Source organism: Equus quagga, chromosome 3 (assembly GCF_021613505.1).
Source record: "Equus quagga isolate Etosha38 chromosome 3, UCLA_HA_Equagga_1.0, whole genome shotgun sequence".
Classification (NCBI taxonomy): Eukaryota; Metazoa; Chordata; class Mammalia; order Perissodactyla; family Equidae; genus Equus; species Equus quagga.
This window is the reverse complement of record NC_060269.1, coordinates 94,151,199-94,165,392: the sequence shown is the minus strand read 5'-3', so window position 1 is coordinate 94,165,392 and position 14,194 is coordinate 94,151,199. Positions and strand designations below refer to the sequence as shown.

The 14,194-nt window shown below is 40.8% G+C and overlaps 1 protein-coding gene across 6 annotated transcripts in view; it reads left to right on the top strand.

Moving 5' to 3' along the window:
• The window catches only part of FRAS1 (Fraser extracellular matrix complex subunit 1), a 419,524-nt gene that overhangs the window by 244,882 nt on the left and 160,448 nt on the right, over nucleotides 1–14,194 (top strand). For all 6 annotated transcript variants that reach the window (XM_046656854.1, XM_046656853.1, XM_046656855.1 and 3 more), the window contains 2 exons: nucleotides 9,579–9,731; nucleotides 9,983–10,129. In XM_046656854.1, coding sequence (XP_046512810.1) covers nucleotides 9,579–9,731; nucleotides 9,983–10,129 — 300 coding nt within the window. The remainder of the gene's footprint in view (nucleotides 1–9,578; nucleotides 9,732–9,982; nucleotides 10,130–14,194) is intronic.

The window sequence follows — 14,194 nt, the reverse complement described above, 5'->3', positions numbered from 1 at the left end:
TCATTTAACTGCTGTGTGCTTCCATCCATCATGATTGTGGGTAATCCTCACTGATCCTCAGAGCGGAGCCTTTGTGATTTGAAGAAAGCATCACACAGTGATGACCACATGTAATTTCCTCACAGCTCCAGGGTGACATATTAGAGGATATTGCAGCTACTGAATCAAAATATTAATTTTTTATCTATTTAAATTTTTAGTGTGTCTGCATGCTGTGCATACTTAGAAAACAAATGGAAGCCTCTGCTTGCTTAAAAACAAGAAATGTATTTATTTCTGCTCCAGCTAATACTCCGTTTCCAGGCCCCCTTGTAATGTGTTCATTAATTTGTTTGTTTAAAGTGCTAATTCACTGGGTTGGTTAGCAAGCAGCCACATATACAAACAACTGGAATTCCATCTGCCCTCTCCACCACCACATGCTTATTATATACCAGTAATCTGAAACAGGCTAAGCATAAACATATCCTGGGTCTCTCTTCTTTGTCATCCTTAATGAGTCTTATATTTAAAGACTCTTCACTGTAATTGAAATAGTGACAAATAAAGATTTACTTAACTGAGTAGCAATGGAAATACTCTGAGAGACGGCCTCTGGAATAGGCCCTGTTTCTAAGCCTTAATGGACGTACACTCACCATTTAGACATATTCGAGGTTAGCCTCTTTTTTTGATTACAGACAGGAAGGTCAGATGCAAAGGCTTAGTGCACAGATGGGTCTTTTAGGATGGGACTTTAATCCTTGCAGAGGCTGCTAGATTGCTGGGTTGGAAACTCAATTCTCCTATTCTAGTAACTGCTGTCCTGGTACAAATTAAGTGGTGACAGTATAAACTTCCTCTAGTGTATCCTGTGAAATTGTTTCAAATATTACCTGTGGGGAGGAATGGGAGTGGAAGGTGGGGTAAAGAGGGTTATAGGGGAATTCACTATATTGTGAATTTGTCTCTCTGAAAATACTGCCATTCTAAGGCATAATTTCTGACGATTGTGTTCCTACAGTGTGGGTACAGCAAGGATCTGAATTAGGATTTGTCAGATGGTCATCACCTACCAAGAGGAATTCAAGACTTGCCTCTAAATCAGCTTCATTCTTGGAAAATATGCCCATAGATTTTACTGTAGGTGAAGTGACTAGTATCATAGCAGTTCCCCAGGATGCATAGTCGCCTCCCGCAGTGCCTGGAGACGGGGCTCACAACCTCTTAATTATGTTTAGATTGTATAATTAATACATCTGGCTGGCCATGGGGATATTTCTGTTTTCATTATCTCAAATTGTACTGACAGGGCAGTTGGAGATTGTCACACACACAGCCAAGACATGCCCTTTTCCTCTTAGCCTGGAGTGGATTTTGTAAACCAGGTGCTGCAATCTACGTCGACCTTTTCATGGGCCTCCAAATTCCCCACAATTTCACAGTATTGTCACTCCAATAATTTTTTTTCTTTCATTCAATAAATAAGTAGAGGCTACCTACTAGATACTATTGATTTGGTCAAATTCTACTTTGTTTTCCTTTTTTTTTTTTTTTTTTTTTTTTTTTTTTTTTTTTTTGAGGGAGATTAGCCCTGAGCTAACTACTGCCAGTCCTCCTCTTTTTGCTGAGGAAGCCTGGCCCTGAGCTATCATCTGTGCCCATCTTCCTCTACTTTATATGTCGGATGCCTACCACAGCATGTCGTCCCAGGCGGTGCCATGTCTGCACCCAGGATCCGAACCAGCAAACCCTGGGCCGCCAAGTGGAACATGCGCACTTAACTGCTGCACCACTGGGCTGGCCCCCTTCTTTGTTTTCCTTTTAAAGGCATTTTGGAAGCTTACAATTTGTGAAAAGGTCTTCCCCAGTCATGGCTGAAAGACAAACCATTGGTGTGTCATTCTTCCTTCTCTAGGGACACCTGAGATCTCCAGTTCTAGTCATGATAGGTGTCATGGACTTATAGTATTCTTAATATTCTTTTTTCGAATTTAACTATAATTAACGTACAATATCCTATTAATTTCAGGTGTATATCATGGTGATTTGATGTTTGTATACATTACAAAATGAGCACCACAGTAGCTCTAGTTTCCATCCGTTACTGTACAAAGTTATTACAGCATTATTGACTATATTCCCTGTGCTGTACACCACATCCCCATGACTAACATTTTATAACTGTAAGTTTGTACCTCTTAATCCCCTTCACCTATTTTGCCCATCCCTGCAGCCCCTCCTCACTCTGGTAACCCCCAGTTTATTTCCTGTATCTATGAATCTGTTTCTGTTTTGTTTGTTCATTGTTTTATATTTTAGATTCCACATATAAGTGAAATCATATGGTATTTGTCTTTCTCTGTCTGACTTATTTCACTTAGCATACTACCCTCTAGATTTCTCCAGGTTGTCACAAATGGCAAGATTTCATTCTTTTTTATAGCTAATATTCCATTATATAGGAAAACTGGACAGCTACATGCAAAAGCCACGAAACTGGACCACTGTCATACACCATAAGCAAAAATAAATTCAAAAGGGAGTAAAGACTTGAATTTAAGACCTGAAACCATAACACTCCTAGAAGAAAACATAGGGTGTCAGCTCTTTGACATCGGTCTTAGCAATATGTTTTTGGACAAGTTTCCTCAGGCAAGGGCAACAAAAGCAAAAATAAACAAATGGGATTACGTCAATTTAAAAAGCTTTTGCACAGCGAAGGAACCCATCAACAAAACAAAAAGGCAGCATACTGAATGGGAGAAGATATTTGCAAATCATATATTTGATAAGGAGTTAATATCATATATATGAAGAACTTACACAACTTAATATCAAAAAAACAACTCGATTAAAAGATGGGCAGAGGACTTGAATAAACATTTCTCTAAAGAGGACATACAGATGGCCAATAGGCACATGAGAAGGTGTTCAACATCATTAATCATCAAATGCAAATCAAAACCACAGTGAGATACCACTCACGCCTGTCAGAATGACTGTTATCAAAAAGACAAGAAATAAGTGTTGGTGAGGATGTGGAGAAAAGGGAAGCCTCATACACTGTTGGTGAGAAAGTAAATTGGTGCAGCCACTGTGGAAAACAGTATGGAGGTTTCTCAAAAAATTAAAAATAGAACTACCATATGGTGCAGCAATTCCCTTCTGGGTATTTATCCAAAGAAAACGAAAACACTAATTTGAAGAGATATATGCACCCCTATGTTCACTGCAGCATCATTTATAATAGCCAAGATATGGAAGCAACCTAAGTGCCCAGTGGTAGATGAATGGATAAAGAAGATATAGTATTCTTAATACGTCTAGTCTAACATAAGCCCCTTGAGAACACTTTAGCCATGGGATGTTATTAACAGAGAAGGGTCCTCTACAGATGTAGTGGAGGGAAGGAGGGGAGAACAGTAGGGACCCCTTTCCCCTCTCCAGCAAAAGTTTCATAGTGGGAGCTGCCGTACGTCAGAATTTTCTTGGATTGTTGGTTCTCTGCTGTGGTTCTAATGTCTTCTCCCATTACTAGTTACCTTTCATTCAACAATTTCTCATTTAAATCTGTAATAAAAACACAGAGATCTCAGTAGATAGACTGGCAAAAGACGGACACACACACACACACACACACACATTCACAAACCAATTCCCAGTTGCCTTTAGGATAACATCCATAGTCCTTTTCATAACTTACAAGGTATTTCAAAACTGGTGCAGCCAGGACCTACGTGGGTTTTTTGTATGTTCTTCAAGATCCATCCATATTGAACTTTTTCATTTCCTTGAATGTATCCTTTTCTGTTCAGCTTCTGGGTTTTTGCCCAAGTTTTCCCTTTTCTTGGGACCCTTTCCAAACCCTCTCACCACTGCCCAGCTCTTGGAGCAGCTATCTCCCACTCAATGTTCACGTCTTGGCCTACTCTGGGAAGCCTTCCCTGCCTCCTAGAAGCCTGTTATAGACTTCCATGGCCCCTGTACTGACCCCATTAGCATTTTATGGGATGTTTGTAACAGTGTCATGCCAGTCCTGCATCTCAGTGTCTGCCGTATGCTCTCTTCTTGCTCATTCGCTGTGCTGCCATCTCTGTTGCTCTGTGACACAGGACTTAATATGGAGACAACCGCCTTTAAGGCAAGATGCACAGCCCAAGTCCACTTTACTGTTGGATTCTTGAATATTCCACTTGGCTGCCTCCAGCCTGTTCTGCGGGTGGGGAAGGAAGGGGCAAAGTGAATGATCTCTCTGCAGCTTCTTTCTCACCAGCTTGAAGGGTTTTTCTAGGCTAGGGTACAGAGGTGGAGAGTGCAGGGGTTGTGTTGGTGGCGGAGGGACTGAGTCTCTTAGCTCCAGTTCACATTCAAGCTTGTTTTTTCTTCTCTTTTACCTGTGCCCGGGGCTCTGGGAACTTGGTATCTTCGTGGGTCTAAGTCTTACAACTTTCTCTGGAAGCACGTGATGGCCTGTGCTTCCTGGTCCAATGGGGGGTGGTTACAGTGGTTGAGGAAATAACTCACTGGTTGATATCTCAAATTGTTGTTTGATTACATATATTTCACACTGAATTGTAATTATATATTTAGGGTCATATTTTCCCACCATACTGAAAGCCCTTTGAGTGTAGTAAACATTTGAACATTTTTGTTGTTTGAAAGAAAGAATTTTTAAATGCTTAGCCTCACTTATAATAAAAGAAATACAAATTAAAACAATGATATAACACCAGTTTTCACCAACCAAATTAGTTAATATTTACTATCTTTAAATTTCTTTGTGCAGGCAAAGTTATGATGAAATAGTCTTATGAATGGCTCTTGGATGTGTAAATTGATAGAAATTTGTAATACCTACTAAGAATACATTTTTTCATGCCTGTAATGGTTAAAAGCCAGCCCTGGTGGGCTAGTGTTGATTTGGTACTCTCACTGAGTGCGGCCTGGGTTCATTTTCCAGCCAGGGAACCATACCACCTGTCTGTCGTCTGTTGGTTGTCACACTGTGGAGGCTGCATGTGATTCTGAAAAGCTCTGCCACTGATATTTCAAATGCCAGCAGGGTCACCCATGGTGGACAGGTTTCAGTGGAGCTTCCAGCCTAATACAGACCAGGAAGAAGGACCTGGCCACTCACTTCTGAAAAAAATTGGCTGCAAAAACCCTATGAATGGCAGTGGAGCATTGTCTGATACAGCGCCAGAAAGAGAGAAGATGGCGCAAAAAGACAGGCAGGGATCCACTCTGCTGTCCACAGGGTCGCTAGGAGTCAGAATCCTCTTGATGGCACTAACGACAATAAAGTGATTAAAAGTATATGCTCTGGAGTCAATGTGGATATGACATGTGTGAGCAAATGACTTAACCTCTGAGTCTGTTTCTTCACCTTTAAAATGGGGATAATAGCATTACCTACTTCGTCTTTTCAGATGAGATTATGCATTTATAATAATTAGCATAGTACTTGATATATATTCAGAGCTCAATAAAGGTAAGCAATAATAATAAATGAATTGTACTCTTTTGATATTGTCTTTTAGGAAATAATCTAAAATGCACAAAGATCTTATCACGGCCTTAATTATAAATTGGAAAAATTGAGAGTAAATGTTCAAGTATAAGAAAGATGGCAAATTTTTTGTTTGTTTGTTTTCAATGCTGGACTATTATGCAGCCCCTAAGAAGCATGCTGACAAAGAGTCCCTAATGACATGTGGAAATGCTGTTGGTGTTGAGTAAAAAAAGATATATGACAACATTTAATATCATCTCATGTATGTAAAAATCTATATATGTAAAATTATATAGAAAAAGGACAAAGAGAAAAATGTCAATATCAGTAGTTATTTACTCTTAAAGGGTGGTTTTTATGTTTATTTATACTTTTTAAAAGTGTTTTCCATATTTTCTTCCATGGCTTACTTTGTAGTCAGAAAAATAAAACTTTAATATCCCTGTTTGAGCCCCTCTTAGCCTCTCTCCTGTAGAAGGTGACAGTGGCCCCCTGAGCTTGAGCCTGAAGCTGTTTACGAGTGGTGCCCAGTGGAACTGGCCCCTTGTAGCCTGTCATGCCTGAGTTCTGTAGTCTGCCCTCAGGAACCACACTTTTCTTATTGTAAGTCAGAACCCTGGGATTAATCCTTAAGCCTTTGCTCCTCTGATTTCTGGCTTCTTTTCCTGCACGTTGTTACTCATTTTGAGCTCTCCCAAGGAATTCTCTTCTTTGAAGAGATTTTGACTGCAAGCCTCTCAAGACAAAGGTGTTTCCTAGGTTTTAAGAATTTATTTTCCTTTTCTGGTTGGTTTAATAAAAGTCAGTCAACCTTCAGATTGACTTCAGAGCGGGATTTCTGAGCATATTTATTTTAAGTGGTCTTCTGTTGGGAGCTTGTATGTGACTGAGCTGGGAAGGGAGGTGTGCATGGGTGTATTAACATGAGACCCACTCAGATTCTTGTTTTGGAATGCGTCTATTCATAGAATTGGATGTTCAGTATGACTTTTTAAAACATGCATGAAGGAAAAGGAGTGAATACAATTAGTGAACAGAAAGAGTTAGAGAGTCCAACTTTCCAGACTCAGGTAGTTGTAGTTACAGTCTTATGTGTAAGGTAGAATTATAAACTAACTTGAATTAATGTAATGCTTTGGGCAACATGAAGTTGATTGTTTTATATTTTCGGGTGTCATTTATTGATTTCTCCTTGCCTCTGGGTACTCACTCCATCATGCAATGTGATATATTGGTGATTGATCTGATGCCTTCTTAAGGCTTAACATGGAGCCATGGAGAGAGGAAGAGGCCTTGAGTGATTTTGGAGTCTCTGCAACTCTTGAGCCCTTTCCACTGGTTTCTGGTAGCTGTATACCAAAATATGATGCAAACAACCATGTCTGGTTTAAGATCTCCAGAGAATGGGACTTGCTTAGGAGGACAGAAGAAGTTGAGGGTCATAAGGAACCTCTACATTTATCAGACAGTCAGAGGCAAGAATGAGGACCTGGCCAAGAGGAGCACAAAGATAAACGTGGGTAGGGGTGAACACGGGGTCAGGGAAGAGTGGTCCAAAATGTCATGTGTTGCAGAGATTGCAGGCGGGTCAGGAATTAGAGGAGGCCTTTAGATTTGGTCATCAAGAAGTGATCAGAGACCTTTTCAAGGGCAATGCCACAGTAGTATTGTGGAGGTTGAAAGCAAATTATAGTGAGGTAAGGAGTTAAGGAGGCAAGAAAGTTGGGTGGTAAAGGGAAGGCAAGAGATGGGGTACTTGTAGAGAAAAGCTTTTGGGGGTTTAAGTAATGCAGAACATGTTTGGAGATTGAGGTCAAGGAGAGTGAAGACAGATGTAGGTAAAAGATGCAATAATTTTGAAATAATGTTGAAAATTGGATCAAGATTGTGGGTGGAGGAATTAGCCATTTCATCGTGTGAGAGGAGAAGAAATTAAATAAAAGTGAGGAAGAAAGATGTTTTGAGGTTGACAGGAAAGCGTCAGAGGTACTCACGCTTGATGGACTGAGTGAAACAGAAGATGAAATAACCTGGCAGAAGGTGGAAGGGTGGGCAGGGTTGGGTGGTGACTGGAGAAGAGTAGTGAGGGTTTAAAAGCAACTGCCATGAGCATCCATAACCTAGCTCTAGCTTCCTCTAGAAGTAATTAATACACATTACGCTCCTCATTTAAACAGCTTCTAGAGATCCCCAAGAGCAAACAGATCCATAAATATTTATTTATGGTATCTCCAGAACACTCCAGAGATCTGCTTACTTTCTCTTCAAAGCATCCCTTAGTGGTTATTCTTTTTCAGTTCTCTAATTGCGCACTAGAGAGAGCTTGAGTAAGATGCAGGTGGTTTTCAGAGCCCTGAACACCTGCAGATCTTGTTGAGGCGTGCCTGAGCCCAGAACTCTCTGTAAACGTTGCTTTAAAGAGGAAGAGGCCATGACTTTTCAAATAATGGAGCCTTGAATCAGTAATGTTTCCTGGGTTTCCAATCCTAACATGTACCCACTCAGTAAGGTGATCCTAAAACACAGTCACCTCCATTTGCTCCGGCAACTTTCAAAGCTTTCTGAGTCTCCCTTTTGCACACGTAAGACTGTCCTCCTGGCACGGTGAGGAGGGCACAGGAAAAAGAGAACAAAAGGTTGCCATTGTGTGGAAGCCATACACTAAATCGGGGGAAATAGCCTCCTTATCATATTTCTCTCAATATGGTCATCATTTCCTTTATAATTTACTAAAGGGCTATAGTGAGGATTAATTTGGCTCTTAGGATATCAAGAATTGCTCCTACTATTGGCAAAAGGCTGCCTGTAATTTGAAACTCCCAAAGTTCAGTGAAAGGTCAGGGGCTGTTAGTTTGCGCGCTGCTAGGAGTCAGCATTTTTGAGAAGGACACTTTTGGTTCCACTTCGGCAGTGGCTGTGAAGGTCACACAAAGGCTTCTCCTGCAGATGAGTGGTTGCTGGGGGTGGGATTGCTCAGATGACCAGCAGTTAGAGAGCTTATCACTGAGGGTATAGAGAAAAAGACCTGTTTTAACAGATTTCAGGGGACAGGCAATGTTTTATTGACAAGGATTTTTTAGTCTAAACATCACTAGAAATCACAATATCTACAAGACTTTGAGGTGAAGCAAGATGCATCTGGTCTCTGAGTGGTGCATTGGCAAATGCAAATGGTGCTCTGAATCCTACAGGGCAAGATGGAAAGGCCCTATAATGAGAACTCTTTCTTCTCTTTTCCTAGGTCTTTACTCCTTTTTCATTTTGGTGGGTAATTCAGGATTTGTGGATTTTCTTCCACCTTTGGGGTGGAAGATGGTAAATGGGACTTAAGGGTAATTACCACTTAAAGCTTTTCACCTACAATGGGAGCTGAACACAATGAAGTTCTTTAGTTAAAGGATGAGTATTATATGGGAGAGAACAAGATATAGTGCTGGCTGTGCGAGATAATTGGTCTTAAAGCTTTAGTCACAACTGGTACAACAGAGCTTCTGTGAACTATGTATCAGGTCGTGAAAATGACTTTTCAACTTACAAGTCTTCTTCATAACTTTACCTCTAGTTAAAGACTAAAGTTGTCCACCAACTCAACCATTCCTTTACACCAATGCCTGAGACTGTATCCTGACTCTGGAAGGCCATGTCTGTGAGAAGGAGCCATGTGAAGGGCACTGAGCGTAGCTCAGGAGCACTGTGAATAGGGGCACGCCATACTTGAGTTCTCGGGGCCCTTGGGGCAAATGTTGATAGTACTGAGGATACTGTTTTTGTTAGTCTGACAGTTCTCTCTATACCCCAAGCAAGTAGCTGTCACATACTGCCCTAGTACTTGAAGGTTGTTCAGTTGCAAAGGGGTGAAAACTCAGTTGCTGTGCTGGACCTTGGGCGTTTGCTAGAAACCTCAAACACACAATTTGCACAGCTCCCAAGTTTCTGCTTTACAGGCACATCCTGCGTTTGGGCTGCCCTCTGGCTGGCTGTGCTGCAGCGGTGGGAATTGCAGTCCCTTCTGCCCTTTGGTGTCGTGATGAGACTTGGTGCTCATGGCATCCATGCCTTCTCTGTGCTCCCCTGTCTTCTCCAGACTGCCATCCACTGTGCCAGCACTGTGCAGCTGATCTCCACAACACTGGGAGCATCTGTCTGAGGTGCCAGAATGCCCGGTACCTGCTGCTAGGGGACCGCTGCGTTCCTGATTGCCCTTCTGGATACTACGCAGAGAGAGGAGCTTGTAAAAGTGAGTAAGTGCTGGACACGGGAGCTGGCAGTGCCTCATGAGCTTCTCTTTAGGGCAGAGCTGAGAAGCCTTGAACTTGCCGCGAGAGAAAGAGAAAGAGAGAGAGAGGAGGCAGGAAGCACACTGTGGGACAATGACCCAGCCCAGCTGACGCTCTCAGCCCTGGGGCTTTTATTAACAGCTCTTGGGATGCTGCTGTGGAAGGGAGTTCAGCTTCATAAGTTCTCTTTGCGTTTCTTTTCCCTCTGCAGAATGTCATTCCTCCTGCAGAACCTGCCAGGGCAGAGGACCCTTCTCCTGCTCCTCATGTGACACTGACCTCGTTCTGTCCCATCTTGGTACCTGCAGCACCACCTGCTTTCCAGGGCACTATCTCGATGACAACCATGCTTGTCAACGTAGGTTTTTAAAAATTAACTTTCTCTCCTTCCCTGCTCTTCTGGGGTCGCTGAAGGAAATATGAAGTTCTTGCTACCCTAGTCTCACCTGGTAGCCTTTGTTTTTATAAAAGGAAGAAAATTAATCTACAAAGGCCTATGGTTGCCTTTAACAGATTATATCTCAGATATCAGCCTAATTGGAAATGCTGGGCTGGAGATCACCTGTACCTACTCTGTAAGTACTAGCTGTATGATCTCGGGTCAGTCATTTAACCTCTCTGGTCTCTAGTTATCTCATTCAAAAAATAAAAGAATTCTTCTGTTTTATCTTATGGTTTCTCTCCGCAATTCAATTCTGAAGTCCTGACAGAGGAGAGAGCCCAATCTAGTACTCAATCAGTGGCCTAAGCACTTCTCCAGATTTAATTTGTTTTCGACATGTATTTGTTGAATATTGACACCGTGCAAGGCTTGACATGCTACAAAGCATTTAGTTTCTGCCCAAACAGTAGTTATTTCGTCTTGTGTGAGAGTTACTTTTATAGATGTCTTATTTTTCAAATAAGTCAAAGTATGATTAATTGCCTGAGTCAGGCAAAACAAAGAGGATAAATTAGGGAAAGGGCAAATCTGAGTGGAAAGAAATTAGGAAATCCTTCACAGATGAAGGAACAATTTTGAGATAGGCTGAGGGGGCTTACTTTATTTCAATCACTAAAGTGTCATTTGCAAAATAATTTTGTTATACTTTCTCCTTTTGAAAATGGCAGGTAACAAATACAGTGCTGATATTTCATTTGATGTCCTCAGAAGTCCCAGGTTGAAGGCATTACAGAGTAGTGGTTAGGAAAGTGGGCTCTAGACGCAGGTGACTGAAGGACAAATCCTTTGTGACCTTGCGCATGTGAGTTAACCGCTACACCTGTTTCTTTTTCTATCAAAGGGGGATTATAATAGTATCTACTTCTAATGTTATTGCACTTCGCACAGACCCTAGCAGAGAATAAGCCTTCAGTATAGGTCAGCTATTTTTGTTATCATCATCTGAAATGAAAGGCAAATCAAGCAGTAAAAGAGATTTATATTTTATAGATAGAAAGGTCTTACTGTTAGTTTATGAGATGCTTGCAAGGATTTGCATTTGAAATGAAGTTATGTGGAACTCATCATTTTGCATCATCTATTGCGACACCAGAGATAAAATCCCTCTTTGGACCAGTGGAAAGATTTCTTTACTTTTGTAACAAAAACTTTGCTTGGTATATACCAACTGTCTGGCAGATCTGTAGAGTCCATAACACAAGAGACATGAATGAAATACTTAGATGTTCTGTTCAAGAGCACGGGAGTGTTGGTAGAGAATAGTGACTTAGATTTATGAAGCTCTTCACAGCAGTGGAATCACAGAAATAAAAGTTCAAAAGAAAAAATAGAACCCGTTATATGGAGTATAGGCAACAAAAATATGTTGCATTAAATATTTTTTTCTGACAAGCTTTTGCCTTGGTGAAAGGAGATCTCTGCACAAATGCGTTTGCTATGCTACCATGTAAATAGGATTTTAGAGAGTATTTCAGTTAAATAAGAATCTCCTAACTTTAGTCCTTCGCTAAAGCTTAAGTTTCATTCTTTCAAAGACTGAATAAAGCCTGCCCCTAAGTTGGGATATTTGAGTTTCTAAAAGTAAAAAAAACATCAACAATGTCCCTTTCTAATGCTCATCATTATAGACAATTATAGGCCTGACAGTGTTAGAAATTGTGGGGTAAAGGGCTTTTAGGGAAATATAATCAGTATTAAGGGGGGAGGCATTAATAACCGTATTATAGAAGAGAGAGCTGTCTGGATTCTGATTATAGAAACCTTTGGAAGTTACATATAGAGCTCTGGAATTTAAGGATGACCAGTTGAGACAGAAACTTTAAAAAACAAATGATAAATGAGGTTCTCAGTAGTTGAACCGTATTGCTCCAGAGTGGGAGGGGACCTCCAGGGCTACCCGAGCCAGCCTTGCACCCAGCACAGAGATTCTTTCTCACTCCCCCTCACAGACTCTGCAGATGAGGAAGGAAGCCAGCTCCATTGCTAGGGGGTGGTAGTCGTTTAGTTGTTTGACAGTTCTTTCTCATTGGCCCTAGAACTTCCCTCTGGAGCAAGATAGAATAATTCTCCTCCCTCAGTCACATGATTACCTTCAAAAGTGTGAAATTAGCTGTCATTCTCCCACTTGGATTTCTCTGCTTCAGGCAGAACTGGAGCCAATGGAGTACTTAAACAGAAATGGATGACCATCTCTTAGAGCTGTGGTAGGAAACAGGCCTATTTAAGAGGGAGTATGGACTTCATAAGCTGTGAGGTCCCTTCCTCCTCGAAGAACAATGGTTATAGTCTATCCTTGCTTCCCTCACGGGTTTCCAGTCTAGTCACCACCTTCTTCACTGGCCTCTTGGCACTTTCTATGGGGTCAGTGACCTCAGAGAACTGCACCTGGTACTCCAGATATGGTCACACCAACATGACTGCAATATGACTAATACCTGGGTGGTCAGAATATAATAAGATGAAGAAAAGCCTCATTCCTCACATTCCTTTGGAGATGGAAGCTGAGACCCCAAAGGGGCTTTGGTGTGTGCATACCTGTTCTGAGTGAGATGAGATCATTTGTGGAGTGCCTTTGAGAGGGATGAGGGGTTTGATGAGAGAGGAAGAAGGTTCAGATAGAAATGGTAGAAGCCCTCTGCTCCTCGGCGTCACACTCCTGCATCCGTCCAAATCCTCCATATAGTCTTCTAACATTTCAAAATGCTCGGCATGAATCCATTTCTTTTGGAAGTCAATGAAGGGGCTGAGTTATACTTGGAGGTTCCCAGGGGGAATGAAAGACTGCATAAAAGAACCTCAAGAACATGGAGGCCGACAGAAGCTTGAGGAAGTGAACTGCAAGAAACTCTGAGCCGTCAGGTCAGGGCATCAACCTGTCACCCCAAGCTGAGGACCTGGCATTTGGGCCTCATTTTGCAGCTTCATGTCAAGCAGGGGGCTCCAGGTGACATTTAGGTTACGTGAAGGTTTTTCAGCTTAAGATTGTTAGTTTCTCTAGTGATCATATCACACTTTTAGTAAGCTTTTAGTCAACTAAAATTCTTAGATCATTTTTTATAGGAACTGCTGTCTAAACTGGTCTTCTGTATCCTCTATTTTTGCAGTTGGTTACAGAACATAAATGAAAGACTTTACTTACGGTTTTGCTTATTTCATACGGTTTTGCTTATTTCATCTGATTATTTTTAGTTTATTGCTTCATCTGGCTAAAGTAAGTTTGAGTTGTTCTTTCAGCTGGTGAAACTTAACCAGCTTTATTCTATATAGGTGTTTGTGGCATATTGAAATATCATTAGCTTGATTTCTTTGTTTTCATTAAAGCCATTAACAAAAATATTGATCAAGTAAAAAAGTGACTTCATCATAATATTCCACCAAATGTTAGTAAACTACTAAATATTCTACTAAATGTTAGACATTTCTTTGACCAATTACAAAGATTTACTGATAACTTTTTGAGTGTGCATTTAGCCATCTTTAAATCCACCTACCACACTAGACCCCACCTCATTTTTCTATTCACAAGTTTATCTTTGGGATTTTTGTCAAACCCTTTGCCAAAATTAGGATACACCACGTGTAGAAATTTTAGCCATAAAAAGCATAAAAGTTTAGTTTCATGTAAGTTTCCAACAATTAAAATATTCTTTTCTAATTATTCTTGAACTATCTGTTTGAAAATCCAATCTAGAATTTTCCTAGGACCTTTAATTACCAATCTACATATTCTAATTAATGTTTTATACTGATGGCGTTTCTTGTTGTTGAAACAAGAGGACTTTTTCTTTTAATTTTACAGGAAGGTGATTTTCCTGCACCATGCCACACACTTTGATGTCCTTGAGATCATTAACTCACAAGATCACTCTCTAGACTTTTCCTCTGGCACATACTTAGAGAAGATTTCAGAATGAGGCAGAGTTGCTAGTGCTTGAGTATATATAATTACAATATCTGGCTTCTTTCATTTATGTAGCAAGT